We start from the raw sequence: 24,972 nt of genomic DNA, 5'->3' as shown, positions 1-24,972 counted from the left end.
CAACACACATTTCTTTGCCTAACTGCCCAGTGTGGATGCCCTTTTTAACAACTATATATACATGCTTCAGTATACTGTACATGCATGGGTAAACCAGATACAAGGAAAATATAAAAAGTACTTTTCTCAGTTGTTTCCAAGTCTTCACTGAATTATTGTTAAATATTTAGCATAAATCAAAGTGAAAACCTAAAAGAAAAAATTATTTTACACTGTACACTATAGCGCCCCTTGCAGCCACGCTGACTTGCGCTGTTATAAATTGTTAGTCTGACACATTTCAGAATACAATGATCTATGAAATAGCATTTGCAAAACCATGCATTTTTATTAATATATTCATATGTAGAGCATGTTTCGGGACAAACAGGTAAATTATACGGCTTCGATAGCAATTCACTTCCAGAAAATATGCCGTGTTCCATTTAATTTGGAGTGTCAGAATTTTCAACTTCCTATTATGAAAGGTGCAATGGAACACCATTTCGGACTTCCAACTTGGAAACTTGAGTAGGAATCTTCAGCTCCTATGGGGTGTTCGAATTCTCAGTATTCAAAAAATAGTAGGCGAGAAATATCTGGACGACCCACAGCACTTATTTTAATGAGATTCTGAAGTGGACTTTACTATCCCATAATCCCATGGGAGCTGAGGAGACATGAAAAAAGGCAGAGAACCGCAGTTTATTTAACTTATTTTAACTGTGAGTGCTTCATTACACCAGGAAAGTTGTTCCCTGTGATTGAATTGTTGCATGTTTAACAAAACCAGAGTAAATTATTTAGACTTTTAGACAAGATTAGACTTGACCAGACTAGACTCTCTGATGGACACGCTGACACCTAAGAACTGTCATGTAGTTAGATAGTCTGTCGCTTTTCTTATATTACAGTACAATTCATATCTCTCCCTTTCAGTTTCTCTTCTTCACTGCATCCATTATTTTTTCTTTTTTTACTCATTAACTTGTGTGGAGGTGACATTGTTTTCTTGTCATTCTGTTTGTGTGTTGTGTGTTTTAAGGTGGGGGTAGCATAGGAGTTTGTGTTGGTTTTTGTCAGCTGTCATTACTGTCACATTGCACCTACAGATGGACACCCCGTCACTGCGCTCCCCATAGGAAACCGCACCATTGCTGAGTAGAACAGACACACACCTGGTCTCCCTTCGCATCCACTGACAGACTGTCGGCAACGGAACACTATTCAGCTCAATGGCAAATTGATGGTGAAAGGTAGTGGGGGACGGTGCTTTGAAATCCATCTATGCTATTTTTATGACAGTTTGTGTTTATATATATTTTGCGTCCGCTTGTTTGATGCAAACGATTATTCCACAGTGCTGCACGGCAGGAGGGCCTCAATTAATTTCAGAATTCAGAAAGTTTTTAAGGATGCTATTTATGTTTCTCCTCCTGTTGTCACGGTTCAAACGCATGTCAGCACTTGAATTCCATTCTTGTTTCCTGTGTTGCCTTTTACAGGAGTGTTTTCTTTTAATTACTTACCCCCTATCTGAGGGTTGTCCCCCCTAAAATATCATTAAAATATGTGTATTGTAAATAATATAATGACATATTCTTAAAATAATTGTTTAAGAAATAAAAGAATACAAATGCAAACGGGGCAACAACAAAAAAAAAACCTTGGTGTCCACTTCTAAAATTGCTCTTGAGAATTGTTATGTTTATTGTCCCCCCCAACATTTTGATGAAATTTTCACCCCTGCTGCAATGTTAACACACAAACGCTACCAGACCATGCATTGGCAACTAAGATTTGCGCAAAGTATGTTTCAACCTGTATGCTTCAGTTGTTTACTTTTTTTAATGCACAGGTGACAAAAACACTGGATTCTCAGTCAGGAAATAAACAAATGTTGTTTTAATGACTGCCTGTTGTATGATGAATAAATACATAAGAGGGCTAGTAAAGTTTGAGCCCCCTGTTGTATGAGTGTGGGGGTTGTTTAAGAGGTTGCAGGATAAAAGGAGAAGTAATCTGGCTGTCTGTATTGTGACAGGCAGATTGGCAGACCAGTGTTGGCGCACACAGAAAGTCAGACAGATAGACCAAGTGAGAATAGCAGCCTGATTCTGACACGGATTGTGGACGCAGAGAGTGGCTAAAGAACATCAGCATTAGACGTGTGCACAGGAGCCTAACCCAGGAGCCCTGCTACAGGCCAATGGGTTTAATCCACACAATTCACACACATACTGCCTGACACACATTCCGATCCAACCAAAGCTATCAAACAAACACATGCGCAACACAAAATGGCCTGACTGTTGTATCTAAGATTAAAAGGTAAGAGACACAATTCAGATAACAAAGTTCAGAAGTGAAGCGCTGAGAATATGCAAAATAAGCAAAAACCATGGTTCCTGTCATTAACAGAAGAGGGTAGGTGACATTTTCCACACAAATTAAAAAAAATGGAGAGAGCGTGATTTCAAATGTTCAAATGTTCATGAGAACATGCACGGTGGACAAAAGCATATACAGCAGGCGCTCACTCATCTCTACATGCCCCAGTTGCATGCATAACACTCTCCCACTTGCATTACCCATAAAAATAATTATTAATTATTATAATTATCTCTACCTGTCCAGGGTGTCCCCCGCCTTTCGCCCAATGTTAGCTGGGATAGGCTCCAGCCCCCCGCGACCCTGTACACAGGATAAGCGGTTGACGATGGATGGATGGATAATTATCTCTCTTATATATTGTATAATAATAGATAGACAGACCTATTTAGATAAATAGATAGGTACATATTTATAATTATTGAGATCCATTACTATTATTATTATTATTAAATTTCGTATTATAATATAAAGGACCTTCATTTTATAGTATGATGGACAGATAGCTGGGTTAGGCAGGCTAGCGCCTTGCATGGCAGCTCTGCCGTCATTGGTGTGTGAATGAGACGCAGTGTAAAGCGCTTTGAATACCGCTAAGGTTAAAAAGGCGCTAATACACCGTTACTTACATGTTTAATATTAATAATTATATACATATAATTATAATAATTTAATGATGTAATGACTTTCTCAGTGGCAATAAAAGAAAACTAATAAAATACACCTAGTTTCCACCTGTCATATAGGTTAGCTAATCATAGGCTTTATAATTACAAGGTAAGGATGTTGCCCTCTGTATCTTAAAAAATGGTTGTATGAGCTGAGCTTGAGTTGACCAGGGTTTGATGGCGAGCGTTTGTTTGTTGCCTCATTTCCTGTATTTGACTTTCAGTCGAGAGAGAGAGAGAGAGAGAGAGAGAGAGAGAGAGAGAGAGAGAGAGAGAGAGAGAGAGAGAGAGAGAGAGAGAGATTGGTTCCTGATACCGAGACACGGAAAAGCAGGGAGGGGAGGGAGAAATACAGAAGAAGACGAGCGCGGAGAGAGGGAGAGCGACCGACCGAGTGAATTACACTGACGGACACACGCGCGTCGCGCGAGACAAGCTGACTACTGATATTTTTGACGTGCTCACTATCTCAAAACTATCAAGACCGACAAATTGGAGCTCCGAAGCATCGACATCGCGCTAACCCAGAACTCATGGGTTAACAGGTATGCCTCTCTCACCTTTAAACACTATCAGTAAGAGCAGTTCCTTCCCTTCATACAGGCGGCTGAAGTGGCTTCAGCGCTCACGCGTAGTGCATTTGCATTCATAGTTGACTTTGTCACCTGAATCTATGGCAGAGATATGAGCTCGCGCTCGTAGACAGGTATTCGGCGCACAAGGTAAGTTCAAGTTGTGAGTTTCCGAGAGGCCGCAAATCGTGCCGCGTTTGTTTTATTTTCTGCGTGACAGCAACCTGTTTGACGTCTCCAGGTGAGAAAATGTTCATGACAGATGATGCACGCGTTTGGCACATGAGAACAGCTGTCAGATGTGCAGTGCAGCCATTCATTCAGGATATACTTTTATTTGAGTGATGCGAAGACTTTTTGTTTATTTCAATTTTACCTGATTGTTTCCTTCGTATTATACGTTTAATAGTTTAATAATATATGTTGGTCTATTATAATATTTTCCTCAAGTTTTGATCCTGAAGCAATGTCCTTTGGGGGCCAGTGATTGTGGCATTTAAATTAAAAGCTCACACAGCTTTGGCAGGCAAAGTGCTTACCCCTCTTCTCTACTCTTACCATTTAACCTCCTAAAGGGCAATTTCTTCAGCTGGAGATTTCTGCTGCGTCAACACCCTAAACTCAGTGTACTGCCAGAAAAGGGAAGGGGGTTTTATTATTTTACTTCCCGTACATCGAAACCCAGGGTCGCGACGGCCATTACTTCTTTCAACTTGAAGAGAGCGCTGTGAGGGGAAGCGTCAGGTCTCGTCGTGTTACTTCGCTGCTCTTCGGGTTATTGTCCTCCCCGTCTGCCCCCTTAAAGCTGGTCAGTTCCGTCTTCCTCCATTTTCTCCTCGCTGACGGGTTGGTTTTAGGAGGAGCGACCCCACTTGTTTGGCTCGCCGATGGCAGAATTTCAGCGTTTATAGTAATATTCTCGAACCCGCGTCTCTAAAATGATACATGTGAATCCAGCGATACTATAGTTACGCGCTACATTGTATCGTTCAAAGCGTCTGTCAAAACAATGTGCCGTTCACAATCGATTGATGTTTTTTTCGCGCTTGTTGGATTGGGATTGCTACAGGTGCACGCGATTCTGACGAATGATTGGTTGGACTCATGTGTTACTTTATATGCTCAATCTTGCGAATAGTAAAAATTGAGCCACACTCGCGTGATTGTCAGTGCTAAATTTAAATTCGAAAATGTGAGTCAGTTGAGCACATGAACTGGTTGTGAAAGGAACTGTCCTTATGAACATCTACAGAGAATGATGCCTATTGAGACATGACAGCTTCCTTTCCCCATCATTTTTATTTGTCTTCTCTGCCTCTCTAAAGTTCACGGCTTCCATGTTAATTAAAGACATAGTAAATTAACCTGACAATTACACCATTTATACTTATTTTCATTCAGTAGCTTTACAAAAAGTTGTGAATGTTGATATTGTGATGTCTTGATGTAGATAATGTTTTAGTGATGTGTTAACTGTGTTTACATCGAAGGGTGCTGGTAGGTGTTTGTTGTATCAAGTAGCCCATCCACCTGTCTCTCACGCCTGGGACATAAAACACCTTGAAAGACACTATGCACAAGGTACATACAGGCAAATGTGCTGTGAACCTCGTACAGCCTTAGAAAGACAATGATTGTTGTGTTATGTACTTTATAAACTGTCATGCCTCTCAGCACTTTCGCTCTTGATGAAAGTTTTGATGTTTGACACACACACACACACACACACACACACATTTTTATATAATTGTGGGTACTCTCCACAATTAGATAAATTATTATATTAATAAGCCATTTCCCTCATGGGGACCGCTGATGGGTCCCCACAATGTTGTATAAACATATACACACAAACACATATGTTGGGTTTTTATGTTTTATGAGGATATAACCTACTAGGATACTGTACAAACATTATATCCTATCCCCTAACCCTAAACCTAACCCTCACAGAAAACTTTATGCATTTTTACATTTTCAAAAAACATAATTTAGTATGATTTATAAGCTGTTTTCCTCATTGGTACCGACTGATTGTCCCCATGTCAAAAATGTCAGGGTTTACTATCCTTATGGGGACATTTGGTCCTCACAATGTAGGGATTACCTGGACACACACACACACACACACACACGTCAACTCTTCAGCAAAAGCTGTAATTCTAGAGGGCAGTGTTGGTGTACCAGCGTGGTCTCCAGGTGTTTTTGTTTAATGGCGAATCTCTCTCTTTCTCTGTGTGAGTGTGTTTGTTTGTATATAAGTGGGAGAACATTTTAGGGTGGAGGGGGGTTTTGATCCTCTATGCCTATTGACTTCCTCGCAGGTGTGGCTGTATTGTGTCAACAGAAGGCAGGGGAGGGGAACTGTTTCTTGCTGCACAGGGTAAAGAGAAGAGAGGGGCTGAAATGAGAGTAAAGAACAGCACTGTGTTCTTGGAAGTGTTTTAATGGAGCTTGAATATCATACTTGCTCTCGCCTGGCACTTGATCAGCTGTTATTGCGTTGAATGATGCACAGCAGTACCTAAATCTCAATAATAGGCGTAGTTTTTGCCGTAAATTCGATATTTTTCTGTTTATTTCTTAATTTTTTCACCACTCTCTTGAATAGGCCTACTTAAAGGAATGTTCCAGGTTCAGTGCAAGTTAAGACAACATTTGTAGCATGATTTTGATTACTACAAAAAATTATTTCAAATTGTACCTCATTTGTAAAAATAAAAATTATTTGCAGTTACAGTAAGGCACTCACAATGAAAGCAAATGGGTCCAGTACATTATCTTTAAAATACTGTTTGTTTCAGAAGTATAGCCACAAGACGTACACATCATACTTGTTAACATGATTTTAGTGTGGTAAAATCGCTTACAATGTTTACTGGCATTGTGTCATCATTGCAACGAAGTTGTAGTATTGGATTTGACTTTACACAGATAAGGTTAATAAGCAACTTTATTCCACTAAATTCATGACTTCCTTTTCTACACCTATATATATATACATATATATATATATATATATATATATATATATATATATATATATATATATATATATATATATATATATATATATATATATATATATATATATACATTTATTTTGTCTATACATTTTAAGCAATATGTATCTGAATGTTTATGGACTAGCCCTGTTTAACTAGCCTGACTTTAACTGCCTTTTGTTTTTTTTATAAACAAGGGATGATTCAAAATAATCTTTTTGTGGAAATCAGCATTATACTACAACTATAATTGATTGCTGTATTGAACCAGTGACAGTTTAGCCGGAGATGGAACACTTGTTTTAAAATCAATGGGAGAAATTGGAACACACAATATGGCAGGTGTAGAAAAGGCAGTCCCACCTTACAGATAAAAGAGTCAATCACCTTCTTGATAAGGACATCACATGCCAGTTACCTCGAACACGCATGTGTATCAGCTGAACAAGCCTGAAAAATTTCGTTTTTTAGCATGGTTTGTGCTAAAGAAGCACAATTTGTAATACCATTGTTGTCAGATTTCACTGTTGATTTTAAATATGCTCTTTGATCATAATCTTGACCAACTGTTTTGGAGATTTTGGTCTTTTCCTATTTAAGTTAAAAGTAGCTGTACTTGAATGTCACTTTTTTCCATAGAAAATAGCTGCCTGGGAGCATTCCCAAGATGTCAGTTAAGTGGACTGACTTGCCTTGATAGGAACTTTGATGAAACCCAGAACATTCCTGATTTGATATTTGCAGCATTCTACATATTTTTGTTTAATGACCGCTAAACTATTTTGCAACCTGCTCCATCATTTGTTGTCTCACCTTTCTAATGATTTTTATATTTCTATCCCAAACCATTGCTGAGATGTAATCATTTATTTTGAAGTTTGTCATAATTGTTTGTTTTGTTGTAATGCTTACATATAGATGTTCAGTGTGTGTGTGTGTGTGTGTGTGTGTGTGTGTGTGTGTGTGTGTGTGTGTGTGTGTGTAGACTTGTGTGTATCTAGAGGGAGGCTCAGATGGTGAGTTGAACAAGAAAGTGCAGTACAATGTTTATTTAGGGTAGTTGCGGTTGTTAATCCGAACATTTGAAAAGAAAGGGAAGATATGTGGGAGGAGGTGGCTGATGGTGTAGAGGGATAGCGAGACACTAAGAGAGATATAGAGAGGGGGTAGTTCAACTGGCCTATGTGTGTGCTTGTTGAAAAAAAGGGGGGGTTGACATGACACACAGCTGAGCTCTAAGTGTGTGTGTGTGTGTGTGTGTGTGTGTGTGTGTAGGTGGAAGATGGCTGCTCTCCCCGGGCTGTGGGCTGTTTTGTGTGAGTAACAGGTTAGAAAGCTTGAACCTGCTGCAACACTGGGGACCGGCTTCTCCCCCACACTGCAGAGACCACACAAAGCTCAATGTATATGTGTGTGAGAGCTCTGCTCACATGTTGATCCATCTGCATTTGTACTATTTAATGGCTTGGAAACACACTCATGAATACTGTACATAAAACATCTGGATGGCATGACATCACATTTTGAGCCATGTCTCTCATATGCCACTTCCTGCTCAATTCACATAAATATTTAAAGTTAAACGCAAACACTTCTATTATAGCACACAATCATTTTAATTTTTAATTTTATTTTTACATCCTCACAACAGCTGTGCAATCAAATAAGGCTCTCACCAAAAAGAAAAATCGTTAAAGTGGATTGTGGAAGATCTTTTGTGTTCGCAGGGATGCATACAGGTGCGCTTCACTCCCTAGAGGTGTTTGGGGGCCAGTTAGTCTGAATGTGTGTGTGTGGAGTGACAGCTGTGCTCATCAACCACTTAGACGTGTTCATCCCCCTAGATTAGGCACTCGGTGTGTGGGTTAAACCGGAGCCGACCTCCCTGGAATCGGCCCACAAAGCCTGTGTCCTCAGGTGCCTTGTGAATATTTCAGTGGGGGCTCTCAGGCTGTGTGGGAAGCCCTGGGGGAGGAAGTGAGTAAAAAAAGCCCCTGGAAATGAGATAGCACACCCTAGGCGAGTGCCACGCTGTGGGCTTATACTCCCAGGCTAAAAAAGAGGATGTGGTCATGAGGTTTTTCCCGCTTTTTTCTCTTTTCTACTTTTTTCTTGCTCACTCTCCCTCTCTATTTCACTATCCACCTTGCTCTGTGTTTGGTGAAGTCTTAAAGGGTTAGCTCACCCAAAAACACAAAATTTTACAACACCCACTGCTAGGGCTGAAACGATTAGTCTCAATAAAATGTTTTGTTGTCGAATAGTCGTTTGATTTCATTTAAAATAACATGAGATCTTTTGAATCGCTAATGATGACGCGGGAGAGCAGCACTTCAGCTCACACTTGATTGAGGAGAGAAAGAAAGAACAGCTCACAGTCCAGACACACTCCAAACTTTCCAAACAGATTAAGGTGATGTAGAACGCTGAGTATTATAATACTAATATGCTAAATAAGTAAATACAGAAGCAGTGTTGTCGTGAAATCAAGCGGAGTTGTACCTGGTGTTCCGCTTGAGAAAAACTTGCCTGTCAGAGCGTCTAAAAAGGAAACACTGCGCCGTTATATACTGTATTTAATGCATTCTTTATTAAAGTTCAAATATTAAGGAAGCGGTCTGTACTGTATAAATAAGCACAAACTCCAAAACTGTCATTTGTCTGTGCGGTCAGAGCCGCTTGAAAAACAGCGCGAGAGAGTTTCAAAGTTCTCCCGGCTGATACACTATCTCGCGCGGAGACGCTCATCATTGGATGCAGCTAGATTTTGTTTATAGTGATTGCTCGCGATTTTGTTTATAGTGAATTATAATACGAGTGTTAAGGTGTGTATCTTATGGTGAAGAAAGAAAGAAGTTTGTTTTTTGTGATTTAAAGATAGATCGAAATCAAGTGAACAAAAAGGTGAGAGGGTGTATTCTTAGCCCATTATACAAAGCAAAAATATATTTGTTTGATTTTGTCTTTTTTGGTTTGTTTTCTAATATAAATATCTAAAGATCCTTTTAGATAAAAAAAAATATTTTTTTAAATGTATTTTTAGACAATGTTAAATGGAAAACAAGACAAAAACACTTGATAACGATAGGATTTTTTACCGCGAAAACTTTAATGAATTAAACAATAAAAATCCAAGTAGTATTTCCCCTTTAATTCAATTAAGAATTACAATAATCGCCCGAATAGTTGAATAATCATTCTAATAATCATTGGATTAGTCGATTATATAATTAATTGTTAGTTGCAGCCCTACCCACTGCCCCTGGCACACTTTGTCATTGCTTTCTTTCTGACCACAATTGGTCTTAAATACAGGATGTTTACACACATGGAGGCATGCTAACCCTTACCAATTAAAACCTTACTTGTCTTCATCCTCCTCAACCATTTTAACATGTTGATTAGTGGTTATGAATAAGCAGACATTATCTAGGACTTGCTGAGCTTCAAGTGCAAGTATTAAAAGTTGCATTAATTGTTAATAGTGATGTTACCTCATGTTGTCTTCAGACTTGTTACAAGGTGTTGTTTAGCTTTGCACTGGTGAGCAACAAGTGGTGTATTTCAGCTTTCAGTAACAAAACACGAGTCCTTTAATTGAAGCCTACTCATAGTATGTTAAATTACTAGGGTCTTTTTTGTCAGGTGAAACATCTGAGGAGTAGAAGTCTTAAGCAAATCTCCATTTGCTTCCATTATATGATATTGCTATCTGGGAGAAAGAAAAGCAGATATTTACACTGCAAAAAATTATTTTCAAGACAAGTATTATTATCTAAACAGTCTTAAAACATGATTTATTTGCTTGTTAAGCCAAATGGGATAAGATATTAAGTATTGTTTTAAGGTAAATCTGACCAAATTTAGTGAACTTTTGACTCAAAACAAGAAAAGAATTATCTTTATTTTAAGTTTATTTTTCTTACTCCATTGGCAAACAGTTTTTTCCTTGTTTTAAGCATAAATCTCACAAAATGTTATTAGATTTTTCTCAAAACAAGTAAATAAATCACGTTTTAAGAATGTTTAGATCTTTTTATTTTTGTTTTCTGGAAAACAAGACTTGAAGGGATTTAGCCAGACTGAAAATGTACCAGTCTGACTTTTGTGAAGTCAAGCTAAACTTAGATGCTCTGCTTTGTTCAGCATGAACGTTATAATAGGGTGAAAAATATAGATTTTCCAATGCATAGCGATCTTCGTTTAAATGATTGCGATATCGTTTCTTAAATCCCAAGATCTATATTTTACTGTATGTGGTAATCCCCTATAATGCAAGTAATTCACTCACTCAGTGATTGTGTTTCAATGTGTGTTGAAAGTAAAAGTTTTGTGTGCCCTAATACAAGATCCACGCAATGCTTATGTCATTGAACAATGTCTCTTTTAGTACACTTTCTGTTCCTTACCATCAGAAGTTGATTTAAAATTAAAATAAAAGACAGTAACATTTAATTCTAATCACATATCTTAAAGAGAGTACAGATTTCGCAAGTGTTCTCAATGTAAATAATTGTAAATAGTGCAAAGTATGCAAGTAAATGGTAAACATGTAACAACAATATATAAGCAACATAATAGATGCTATTTCAAGACATTTATTGATAGAATAGTGTGAATTTGAAATTTTGTCAAAAGCTAAAATGTGACCAATATGATGTAAAACTAATGATAAAATATAATTTTATTATATTATATTTACTAATTGTACCTAGAAGGTTAGAAGGTCCCTTTATAATTAGAATTTCTTTTATATATAAGCAAAATTAACATTGTAACAGAAATATACCCTTATGAATCAATATTGAATCGAGAACTTGAGAATCAAAATATAATCAGGAAGTCTGTATCAATACCCTGTATCAATATGCTGCCCTAATGTATACATGTTACTCGCAATTGGCCTCAGCATTGTGCGCATGCTCCGAAAGATTAAGGTGAAACACAACATCTATTTAATATTTCCTTAGCTGACATCGATCCTTCAACTATTCAATTATGCATAGTTTCATCTATACTTGAAAAGACAGGTGAAGACTGTAGATCGACTACGCAAAAACCCGCTGAAGCACGAATTTGAATTAAGCATGTGAATGTATTGTATAAAGTATTCAAGCAGTTTTAAATTGTGATTTTTCCTTCCTATGGTCTACTCCATAAAAGTAATTGTATTGTTTAGAGGTTGCTCTGAGAGATATAAAGGCCTTTATTGAAGTATCAACTTTGATTTCGATATTTCTATTTTAAGTCTTTATGAGAAATACAATATGTAAATGAGACAAATGTTGACATACAGTAAAAGTAGAGCGCTATTAAATCAATGTGGCTCAGAAAATTTGGTCATGGACGAATTTAAAAAGTAATGTTTGAGTTCATAGTTTGACTTTGGTATCTTGGCAAATCTGAGTACAATTTGAGATGTTGTTGAGGTCTCTCCTGGAACGCTATAGGAGACATTTGTGAGGGTATTATCACCAAAGGCGTTTCCAGCATTGAAGGACATCCGGGGCTTTGCCCAGACCATTTTATTTTCACACTAGCAACCACTTCTCTGTAGTCCAAAGCTGGTGAGAGGGTATTCTTTGAGTTTTGCTCTGGCTGGGCCTGTTTCTACAGTTCTTAAGTCTTCCACTCAAGTACTATCCTCGACTAACTCATCCTCTCTCCTCCCTGAATCATCTGTGATGCAAAAGAACAGATACAACACATAACGCATTGCAAATCAGCTTCAAACAACTAATTCATCAAGTGCAAAATATTTCAAATTGTAGACCAATACCATTGAAGAAAATGTATTGGGAAGAGCAGATCAGTGGGATTGCCCTAAAATCTATCATGATTCTTGAATTGGCATGTACATTACCATAAAGTCATCACAAAAAAGTTACATTATAGTATGTAAAGTGAGGTAAAATCAATATTTAATATAAATAGTATAATTATTTTGACATAAATAGTCAAAATGATGTATAAGATCCTAAGTTAAAGCAATACATGAGTTCATTGACACACCATAGCATCGAACTGTATATAATTCTCGATGTTCATCTGTCAAAATCCTTTCATTAGGAGCATTGGGATAAACAAGCATTGTGTCGGAGAAGCAACACTAGGGGTCTCTCTTGAGTGCCGAAATATGCCTCTGACTTATTACAAAAGGCCAATGAGAAGTTGGCAGACAGTATTTGCATACCCTGCCCCCGGACATACGGGTATTTAAGTGGGCAAATACGGAAGTTCATTCAGAAAATTTCTTTGGAGCCGATGGTCGCGCATGCAGTCTGCTGCGAGTCACACACAGTTCTGCTCACAGCCTCGCCCCCCCTGTTGAAAGCAGCCTCCCCTTCCACCCTCAAGGTGTATGTCACCGCCATCGCGGCTCACCACGATACAGTAGACGGCAAGTCTCTGGGTAAGCACGACTTAATTATCAGGTTCCTAAGAGGCGCCCGGAGGCTAAATCCCTCCCGGCCAAGCCTGTTCCCCTCCTGGGATCTCTCAGTGGTCCTCACCGGCCTACAGAGACCCCCCCTTCGAGCCGCTAGATTCAGCTGGACTCAGGGCCCTCTCTCTCAGAATGGCCCTGCTGATCACGCTCGCCTCCATCAAGAGGGTCGGGGACCTGTAAACGTTCTCTGTCAGCAACACTTGCCTGGAGTTCGGTCCAGCAGACACATATGCCATCCTAAGACTGGGACCGGGCTACCTGCCCAAGGTTCCTACCACGCCCTTCAGAGATCAGGTAGTGAACCTGCAAGCGCTGCCCCAGGAGGAGGCAGACCCAGCCCTTTCGTTGCTGTGTCCGGTACGTGCTTTGCGTATCTATTTGGACCACACGCAGAGCTCAAGATGTTCTGAGCAGCTCTTTGTCTGCTTCGGGGGATAGCAGAAAGGGAACGCTGTCTCCAAACAGAGGCTCGCCCACTGGGTTGTCGACCCTTCGCGAGATTCTACAATCTCCGGGTTGAGTCGGAATCGTCTCGTGTTCTCTCAGGTCCGAGCCCGTAGAATTCGGTAATACACTGACGAACTGACTGGATGAATCGCTTGTGCCTAGCGCCCTTTCCCTCAGCCGAGGTAAAATAGTGCGCCTTCTTTCCCAGGAGATCCCATCTCTCGGATCCCTGGATGATTCCTCCCTTGCCCTCATGGGTCTGCAGTTCAGCGGAGGAACTCGCCGACCCAATCCACTACGGGTACTTAATCTACCCTGTACTGGAATAGGTTCTCCACAGGTTAAAGGCCTCCTACGTGGACTCTCCCTGTGTGTAATCTCCGCGGTACTGTCCCTTCACGAGTGGACTCCCGTGTCTCCCTTAGGCAGTTCCAGCTGCCTCGGTCGCCGTGCTGTAGCAAATCCCTCCTCTACGAGGCTGGATCTACCACCGTGCCAACTTCCCCACATAGGACCTAAGCGGCCATGTGATGTATTCGCCACCTTTACCTCCCCTGCAGGGTAGGTGTGGTCTCTGCAGGGTCTTCTCCCCCTGAAAGAATAGGAAACTGGGTAAGACCCCCTTCCCTTAATGCATGTAAGGGCCCCGGCCGTGATTACCCTATGCGAAAAACATAGAGAGAAAAGAGGCCCAGCCAGGCTTGGCCCGTTCCCAGGTTGGCAAGCATCACCTTGTTCCCCTCACTAGGGTAACTAGAAGGATTCTAGTAACGTAAGAATACCTGCCTGCTTCTGTATCAGCAGTTCACGTACACAGCCCAGCGCATGGCATGGCATGATTAAAGTGGGACCCCTAGTGTCGCTTTTCCGACACAACGTCGAGAAAGCGACAGAAGGGGAACGTCTAGGTTACGTATGTAACCTCCGTTCCCCGATGGAGGGAACGAGATGTTGTGTCCTCTCCGCCATGTTGCTGAGCCGAGCCACTGCTGTGGCCGGACCATTGCCGGCTCCTCAGAAAAATCCTGAATGAACTCCCGTATTTGCCCGCTTAAATACCCGTATTTCCGGGGGCGGGGTATGCAAATACTGTCTGCCAACTTCTCATTGGCCTTTTTTCATAAGTCAGAGGCATATTCCGGCACTCAAGAGTGAACCCTAGTGTCGCTTCTTCGACACAACGTCTCGTTCCCTCCATCGGGGAACAGAGGTTACATCCGTAACCTAGACGTTTCACTTTTAACTTTCTCTAAAGTAAAGTTACTGATTAATTGTTTCCATGCCTGATTCTGGCACAGCTGCTGCTGCTGGCTCCTCAGTCTGTAGCTCATCTTTGCTACCCTCTACTAAACCATTTAATCAAATAAAAATGTATATTTACTACAAACTAATATCACAAAACAAGTCACACATTCATTTTATGTTAATGCTTATTGGTTATCCTTAGAGAAAACAACACCTGATAAACAGTGTTACAATGAATGCAAACTTTAATACAGTGAAAAAGACACTCAATTAGCACAACATAACATGTAACGTATATAAATAAATAACAAGTTCCAACATTCTTTTGAATGTCCATGTACTAAAATAAAATATTTGATGCCATGGGTGTACCTTCATTTACTATTACTATTATTTTGAATGGACATGGAAAATGAAGCAATGTGATAATTTTACCTGGTCAGAAAAAGAAGTCCGTTAATTTACCTGATGAACTTTCACCTTTTGCTGACCCTTTATGCTTCGCAGAGCTAATGTGTGCTTCTAAATCACTTGCACCTTTATTAGCAACTGACACATAAGTGCCATCTTTACATATCATACATTCTGCTTCCTACGGATCTCCACCTGGACGAAAGCATGGGATTTTTTTGTGCAAATCTTCTGTAAATTTGCACTTTTCTTTGGGCATTGTTTCCACTCATCTGTCATTTGCTGCTACTGACAAGCAACTGTTTAATGCCGAACACAACAGTGCTTTGTGTGTTCTCGGAGAGATTGACAGGCTGGAATTTGGCCAATAGTTGCTGCAAGCCTCTTATAATCGATCAATTGGTGTGCGAGAAGGCGGGACTTACAAAGAGGGGTTAAAGCAATGCAAACATGCGCACACTCAAAATAAAGTATTAGACCAGATACACATCATAATGCAACTACAGCCGAATCCCGGACATTTTTGCAAATTTAGAAATCCTGGCTGGACTCATTTTTAAGGTCCGAAAAAGAGGACATGTCTGGGAAAAATAGGACGTATGGTCACCCTACTACTGTGGGTGAAAGCCAGCCAGATGATGATCTTCAGACTTTAAGGACCAAAAAAAAAGTTAATTCTTACCCACTGACTTCTTGCGGAAAAATCCCCAAAGCCTCATTTGCTTAATTTTTGCTGTCTTTCCTGCTAACTGCTGTTAACTCACCACTAAGAAACGTTAGTTGATGTCAGCTCCTCCCCTACCTGCTGCATATTCAATAGAGAGGAAGAAACGGAGTAGCCCATAGGCTACTGACAGCAAAGAAGCTTATTCTATAGGCTAGATTATTTGTAAGACCTATGTCTATTTTTACAGGCTGTATGCAGAATGTGCAATGCCAAAGCACAATGAAATAAGGCAACTTGTGATTTCGGGGGTTTACATAGGCTATTGTCCGGTTTCATATTTGTCAGTCAACTTTTCAAAATACATTCTGGTCTACACTCAAAACATTCGGTGCTGAAGCCCCGAAGCAAAATCGGCTGACACCGCATCTGATTATCACCACAACTATAAAGCCATCCTTGTGCTATCGTTGTTCTTTTCTCTTCTTCTATGTACAAAGATGAAAATGTTAGCATTCAGTGCTGGTCAGGGAGGCCTTTGCCATATTATGTGTTCTCAGGTGAATCTGTGTACAGTCGGTTATCCATCCTCCACAGCACTTCTGTCTGTCTCATAAAAGCCCTGTTTATTTTTCAGAGGATGGTTTAGTCTGTGACTATTCTTTTCATCCCATCCTGTTTGCCAAGAGCTAACCATTAAGGGAGGGTGGAGACGCTCCCAGCGCTAACACATTTACCCCACAATACCACAGAACACTTTTCCTTCTCACTGTAAACTTTGGAGAGCTGATGCAGCCCCATATCATTGTTAGGGAGAAGATTTTCTTTCTTTAAGACCTTGTAGATCCTTATCTATACACTAGCTTAGCAAATTCCCAAACCAAAGTCAGAGTTGATTAGAGTTCATTATAGACATAGCTCACGTTCACAAATCCACATAAACTGTTTAAGCATATGTGCAACTAGTTTTAAATCAGTAGCGTCCACTTGGTCTGCGCTACAGCAGAGCACTTAGGAGGTGGTGTTTCAAATGTCATGGACATTGGAAGCCCTCTGTTTTTCCAAATGTTTTGTATGATGTCCTGATCTGCATTAGTCCATTATCAAGGGTCTGCAAGAGGAGTTCATTGCCAAGTGCTAAAGTGCTGTTAACAAGGCCTGTTTAACATTCAGCACTTCCCCCTCAACATACAATTATTCCACTGCTCTCACAATTAGCATGTAGAGTTTGCCTGCATGCTTTTAATTGAACCGATTTACTGTATGCGAGATCAACTAGTTTCCATTAATTAGTTCTATCTTAAAAGTGCTATCAGAACATAAAATATTCATCACTGTGAAGAGGTACATTTGTGATGGATAGATAAGTGTCCAGTATGGGAAACTCGCAAACCTGAAGCGAATGTTGCCGAGAGAAACCTGCTTCATATTCTTGCATTTTGCAGTAATGACGGACTTTCTGTAATTTCCCCCTGGCCTGTCAGATGTCAAAGTGCTTCAATGAAGATTAGCACACTGTGACAATATGCAAATATTGCTTTGGGTGGAACATCTGAATAATGTATAGTAAAATTCATGTTGTCAGTTTGTTGGACAATGCCAATCCATTGTGTACTTTGTCCTTCACACTTGACTCTTGGATGGGCATATCCAGCTTTCCACCCCTGCTAATCCAATGTGCACTTGACTGTCAATCCTGGAAAAGGGGTGTTGAAAATGTGTCCTTCATGGCTCCATTTGTTTCTGTTGTACCAAAATGAAATTAGAACTCCACTCTCCAAGACAGAGCACCCCTGCTGCCAGGTGAGCCTGCAACAGTGCCAAACTGCACAGGAAATCTCTGGAATTGTTTTAGGGAGGAATGGGTGTGAACCAGTGGTGGCTCGTGTTTTTCAAAAGTGAGAAATCACAGACTGTGGTTTTTGGTGCCTGCAGTGTTGCTACCAAAAGCTGCCCAAACTACTTAAACAATGATATATCTTAACGAATAATTAACAAAGCACAAAACAGTTTTTGCACCAAAACAGGCAAACTATTTGATTATCAAAGCTCAAATAAATCTGTGAAGTCAGATCGCAAATAACTGTGCTTGTATCGCTGAGTGCCGAACACACTGTGCTTGAGTTGGGTTGTTTTTACATTTTATACTGTACGCTGTCCAACATGTACATCACTTTTACAATTATTGGCTGTTTGTTGCAAAGTCCCGCCAAATTGAGAGCTTGACCAATTATCATATAGTTAAGACGGGCTTTCATGCAGGTAAAAATTATATCAGATGTTGATCCAATGCAAATAGCACTTATGAAGCTTTAATAGACTCCCAGAGAAGCATGGCATCCGATGAGGACCTAAACTGACATGTTTAAAGCCTCCCGTTCAGTCAACATTGATCTTTTACACCATTGATTTGAATGGTACAGGTAACTAGCTGCCTTAGACTCGTATTGAAGCATGGCACTGTGGGCCTGCCTTAGAGTCATATTGACATGTGATTTTTTTTTCCTTTTTTATTTTTAATAAATTTGGAAAGATTTCAAACAAACTTCTTTCACGTTGTCATTATGGGGTATTTTTTGTAGAATTTTGAGGAAAATAATTAATTTAATCCATTTTGGAATAAGGCTGTAACATAACAAAATGTGGAAAAAGTGAAGCGTTGTGAATACTTTCTGGATGCACTGTAAACCAACAGACCGATAGCAATGTGTGATATTTTACTTGCTAATATACTAAACTGTAATGTGTAATTTATATAGATTATTTGTACATACTGTATTATTAAACTCATCATTGCAGTGTTTCTTTTGAAAATTTAGGGAAAGCTGACCTTATAGTGTAGTCTTTAAGCAATTGTTATTGGTGTGAACACTGTGACACGTGAACTATAGTGCACTCTTTGGTCTAGGGATGGGTCAGTGTGGTTGACTAGTTGTCCAAAATTTCTCCACATCTTCATCCTCATTTAACCAGAGAAGCAACTTCCCTGAGATTGTTTTAATGCGCTGATAGTCTATAGCTGCCATAACCATTAGACTGCTAGCTAAACGCCACACTTAAACTTGCATCTGTAATACATCTGTAAATCATTTATAGCACCACAACTACAGTCATCACAATCATTTTAGCAACAAATTCACTGCATTTAATAAGTTTTTATTATTATTATTTAATAAAAATAAGACAATTACAATCTGAGCCTTTAGTGAGCAATTTTACCATTTGTATACAATGGTAATGCATACAATGCTGTTGACAAAGGACTATGATAGTTTCGTGCAACAATATGTAATGTAAGAGATAATGTAAAAAGCGAAGGAGTCTTGTTTCACCCTGAAGGGGTATATTTTTCAATGATAACCAGCTGACTGTAGATTATAAATCTTATTTTGCACGGCTTCTTGCCAAATAAATAATCAAATGGACATATAATTAACAATAATTATTGAAATTACATACATTTTTTTTGCTTTTATTTATTTATTTATTCCTCCAAATTTAGAATGCCCAATTCCCAATGTGCTCTAAGTCCTCGTGGTGGCGTAGTGACTTGCTTCAATCCGGGTGGCGGAGGAAAAATCTCAGTTGCCTCTGCGTCTGAGACCGTCAACCCGTGCATCTTATCACGTGGCTTGTTGAGCGTGTTACCGCGGAGATATAGCTCAACTCACCATGCGCCCCACCAAGAGTGAACCACATTATAGCTATCAAGAGGAGGTTACCCCGTGTGACTCTACCCTCCCTAGCAACCGGGCCAATTTGGTTGCTTAGGAGATCCGGCTGGAGTCACTCAGCATGCCCTGGGTGTTGAACTAGTGAACTCCAGGGGTGGTATACAGTGTCTTTACCATTGAGTTACCAAGGCCCCAACTGAAATTACATTGTAATGTGAAAAGAAATCACAGAGTCTCCAGAAACAGTTGAATTCCACCTCTGATTTGCTTTGGAATTCAGTTGGTGTTAATATTACAAAAATGACTGCTGCTCTACTAGTCGATTTTGAAAAGATCAGCTGATATGTTCTGGTTTGGTGCTGGTCTAGCAGAGCATGGTCTTTTCTAGGTTGATCAAGGGAGGCTTGCTGGTAAGTTTTTTTTTTTTTTTTGGTTTTAGAGGCCTTTTTTATTTTTTTGTGAAAGGAACAAGCGGTAGGCACAGAAAAGTCCTCTCCCCCTCCCAACCCACCCAAGGGTTTGATCAGAGAGAGTGTTGGTTGGACACTCGATACTGCCACCTCATAATGTGGGAATGTGTGGCTTTCTTTAAAATTAGGTTTGTGAGGTGGGCGGTGTTGCAGAATGATCGTGATCACCAGAGCAACACGCTAGCCTTGTTATTACCAAATGCAGTATGCAGCATTTTATATATATTGGTTGGTCATTTTGTCTGTGTTTAATAAAGTGCTTTTAGCATCCTAATTTCAGCTGGTTAACACCTTAGCCATTTTATCAAGGCGTCGTATGATGGAACGTACAAAAGCAGGAAAAATAGACAGTATGGGACAGGAGCAAAGCGTCTGGTGACAAGGTTGACTCTTGGCCACACTCGTGGTTGCCATGGCAACACAAGCCTGGGTAAAAATACTGGCTATTGTGTTAAGCTATACTTGATTATAAAAAAATGAAACAAAGAAAGCTCTTAGATGTCATTAATTATTTAGTATGGTCATATCAGCTTGAAGGGAGTTGATTCAGAACGTTTCAAGGTCATATACATCCCAATAAAATCTGTTATGTGACTTGTAAGATCCACATGATCACTAATCTCATGGACTCTCATTCTCTATTTTTCTCTCTTTTTCAAACTCACTTCTCTTTCTTGCCCCATGTTTTGATTACAAATCGTCAAACCGACTAAGTAGATCCACTGTTCTGTTTTTCTGTCTCTTTCCTCCCCAGTCCTCCTAGTGACAGTGACAAAAATACATAGAGTTGAGAGAAATGTTGATTAAAGATACTTGCATTTCATTTATTATTCAAAAGTATTAAATCTAAGTAAAATGAACTGTTTTACACAATATATGCATGTTCCTATTTAAATTGTTATTAGAGTACTGAGTCAGTAGCTTAGCAACCTGCTAACTTCAAATGCTTTTGGAATGAATTGAGACTTAACTGCTTAGAAGGTCGCTGCCTTTGTAGGCAGTTGACAACAAGCTCACTAGGTTTTGAGACAGAACTATAGTATTAGTAAAGTTAACAGAGAATATAAACAAACATGGAAGAGTGTGTTTGAATGTCATAATCAGCTATTTGAAGAGGAGGAATACATTTCATTAGTAAACTGTGAGGCCACTGTGTTATCCTCTGTCCCGCTCTTTGTTTCTTTCACCGACTATCAAATTCTCTGCCACTCCCTCCTGTTCTTTTCCCATCAGTTTTAGCATTTGGTGAGCTGTTAGGGGTTCGAAGGATGCCAGTGTTTTGTTGACAGCCTAGCAGTCATGCTACAGACACCCCCTCCTACTCTATATGTCCACCTGCACACACAAACACACACACACACACACACACACACACACACACACACACACACACACACACACACACACACGCTTTCTCTCTCTCTCTCTCTCTCTCTCTCTCTCTCTCTCTCTGAGTCACTGACAGGAGACAGTGTTCCTGATGACAGACACCTCATGTCAGGACATGTTTGTTTGTGTGTGTTAGTTTTAATCTGGAACTTTAAAAAGCCTGTTAAATCTAACTTTTAAAGAGAACCTTTAGAGAAAGGGATTTTGAGAAACAGTTGATGCCACTAAATTCTGTTGCATTGGGTTCGAGTTATGCATTTCTATGCTTTTCAAGTCTTGTTTTTTGCTGTTTAGTTTTGAGGTGGTCCTGGTTTAGATGGTGGACCAACATAGCCATGCTATACCAAAACGTAGATGGAGAAGATGGTTGACCATTATGCCCAAAGTAAATAAAACTTAGTTTTTTATGTGTATTCTAGAGTACATTTGAATGTTCAGCTTTTTAAGTTAAACTCCATCTGACTGTGTGCGCTAACTTAGGTGGCCGACTCATGGACACTACGGCTGCTTTGCGATTCTGGAGTTTAGATCTTTCAGGACATTCAGGCTTGAGTTATACAAATACAGGTGTCCAATATCCAACGATCCAATGGTATCGATACAACACGTAAATATCGATTCAGACATTTTCTTTTAAGATACACCTTTATTTTAATACTCCCATGTCTGCCACATCCTTAAGCATTTCCGTCAGGCAATGAAGCAACCTTATTACATTAATTTCACTTTATGAGTGATAAATACGCTTTCCATGTGGGACAAGGATGTGCGCAGGGACTGTGAAGCCAAATTGCGCTCTGCTATCTGTGCGCGTGCGTCAACCAAGCTTCACGTGAAACGCAAGCTCCAGACCAGTGACGGCAACAGTGTAAGCACGTCAACCGGGCTTCCCGCAAAATGCGAGCTCTAGACCAGTAAAAGGATCAGTGCGAGCACGTCAACCGGATGCTACTTAAAATGCGAGCTCTCGTAACACATGTTGAGCGGCTCCCATATGCAATTTATTCAGACTTCCATTGATATTGTTGCGCATGTGACCCATTTGAAATTACATGAGAATGTGCTATTTAAAAGTTCCATGGAGCAGTTCAACCATCATTTGAAACATCTTGACAACGCCGCTATTCTGACCAGCACTAATGATGGAAAGAGAAATCACCTGCTGCCCAGCATCAGTTACAAGACTTTACACATCTAGACATCAACACTCTTACTAACATTTATTTAATGTTAACTGTAACAGAAAGTTGTAGCCAAGAAAACTGCAGATAGTATGGATTGAAACCAAGTTATGAGTATGTAAGTACTTTGAATTGGAAACTGATTAATTTAAACTGAAAAATAAGCTGTAATCAGATGATCACTTTTGTGTGACGTTTATGTTATTATCTGTTTAATTTTTTTCAACATCTGAAATACCTTATTTTGTTGTGGATGTCCTAATGTGGTAGGGAAGGGCATGAGTACTTGAGGATTCTGGTACGAAAACTGGTACGAAAACGATGATCGATAGTGATCATGCATGATGATGTGACTTTTCAATTAATTCGAAATCCAGTGACAATTACCTGACAACTAAACACAAACGTGTCAAAGAGGGAGCTTATTTAAAATTTTGAGATTGATTACATTGTGACTTTGAGGGGTACATTGATTATCAGAGACTTCTCATGGCAAATAAACTGATACAACGCTGCAATACTATCGTTACAATAATCAAATCAAAGATAGTGTAATTAACCGTGTTTTGAAAACATGTCTCTGTAAAACGTTTGCTAAACACGCTTTATTATCATTAATGTAAGAACTTTGACTCGTTAATGGATATTATTTAATAAAGATGAATGATTGTTACTGACTAAACCTCCCTGCCTGCATGACGTAACACACACCTGCATCTCGACGAAATGAATTAAGATTTCTGCTCTACTTTCAAAGTTAGATGTCAGATATAAAGTGTAATTCCGTTGCACTTTCCTCAGTTGAAAGGTGGAAATTCAGACTCTCCGAGTTGAATGGAACACTTCATGAATCACAGCAACAACAATACAGAGCATCGTGGCTTTCCTCACAAAAGCGAACATTTGGAAACACACACACATACACACCAGGTGCGTGTGGCATTGGACAGCAGGCAAGTGTTTCAAAAAGCTATACAGAGCGCAGTTAAATGGAACTTCAACTTAACACGCGTATTAAAATGCAATGGTTATGGCATCTCCTGTTATTTGAAAATATAGTGTTCAGACAGTCACTAAAAAAAAACTGGTGCACATTTACTAAGATTACTACGATAACCTGAAGGAAGAACAGACGTGCATTGTGCTGCTAATATGATGCATTATATTTTGATTATGCAATCTTTTGTACATTTTGTAACATACTATTTTATAACAGCCTATATAATAATAAATAGATTATACACTGGAACAACAAGCTGCAATGCAGCAGCCATAGACGTTTGTCAGACATGTTATTATATATACAGTTTTGAACATGCCCCTTGAGTACTCAACAAGTAATTAGTACTTGAGTAGACAAAATTACCAAAATACCCATCCCTACAATATGGATACTAAATTTGCACTTTTCAGAGAGCTCAACAAAATAATCTTATTATATTTTGGTTGCATTTGAGGGCAAAAAAATGTAAATTTTAATTCAATGTTAAAATAGGCACATAATATCGGAATATCAATCACAGGACCCTGAATCAAATAAAAATCGCATTGTAGCAGACTTTGAAGTATTGGCAAATATCGGATCACAGGCCAAGATAAATTATATAAGATTGTATCGTGATGAAACGTCCGATTTACACCCCAGTACGCATATGCTAGAGTTCGCAACAAGTGAACTGTGGGATTTATGGTCATTTGGTGATGCGGGTTGACCAAGAATATTTTTGCTTGTTTAATTAGTTAAGAAGCCTGATAGGAAAAACCAGCACAACATCCAGAACACAATATGCTGGTAACCAGCTATGGAGGTCTTTTCAATAGAGAGTGGCCAGAGTCGAAATTGATTTATCATTGTTTGAGCATGTGAATAAGTAAACAAAATGTTTTCATAATTGTTTTTGTAGGTAGAATGGTGAATTTATGACTAAACATATAAAAATATCTGAATATTTCTGTATCTTAAAACACTGGAAGCTTGCATTATATTTTTGCCACTAAGTCTTGCTCTACATTGTAAACTTTGCTGTTGCCATGAACATCAGTACAAGTCTTGTTTTATGTCAGATGTACATGAGAATCAACTAAAAACTTTTTAGAATGTGATACTTTGTTTTACACAATTGTGATTCTTGTGTAACTACACTTATGCCACCTCTGTGCATTAAATTTACTGTAAATTAGGACTGTCAAGCTATATATATTTTTTAGAAAATTACATGGTGTGCCGATTAATTAAATTAATTGCATAAATAATTATTTGCTGAGCAAGACCCTCAAATAACAATAATTCAATATATAATGATTAAATACTTATAAATAGTTATATATAAAATATATGATAAAAAATTATTCAGATAATTAAAATGCATCACATTACTGTGGCAGTCTAGTAAAGCATAGATAGATTCAGTATATATTGTTTATTTCC

The 24,972-nt window shown here is 39.1% G+C and overlaps 1 protein-coding gene across 4 annotated transcripts in view; it reads left to right on the top strand.

Moving 5' to 3' along the window:
• LOC127628383 (zinc finger and BTB domain-containing protein 46-like) overlaps positions 1-24,972 on the top strand; it is a 164,533-nt gene that overhangs the window by 32,138 nt on the left and 107,423 nt on the right. Inside the window, exons 1-2 of one of the 4 annotated variants that reach the window (XM_052105103.1) lie at positions 3,369-3,583; positions 7,891-7,931. The exons of 1 other annotated variant lie outside the window; for it this stretch is intronic. In XM_052105103.1, the coding sequence (XP_051961063.1) occupies positions 7,898-7,931 (34 nt within the window). In that variant the 5' untranslated portion in view covers positions 3,369-3,583; positions 7,891-7,897. Of the gene's footprint in view, positions 1-3,368; positions 3,584-3,622; positions 3,761-7,890; positions 7,932-24,972 lie in introns of those variants that run through there. 2 more of the 4 variants (XM_052105100.1, XM_052105101.1) reach the window with 2 other exon arrangements.

This window comes from Xyrauchen texanus, chromosome 35, assembly GCF_025860055.1.
Source record: "Xyrauchen texanus isolate HMW12.3.18 chromosome 35, RBS_HiC_50CHRs, whole genome shotgun sequence".
NCBI classification, from domain to species: domain Eukaryota; kingdom Metazoa; phylum Chordata; class Actinopteri; order Cypriniformes; family Catostomidae; genus Xyrauchen; species Xyrauchen texanus.
The sequence above is the reverse complement of the archived record's forward strand: the minus strand, read 5'-3'. Positions and strand labels throughout refer to the sequence as shown.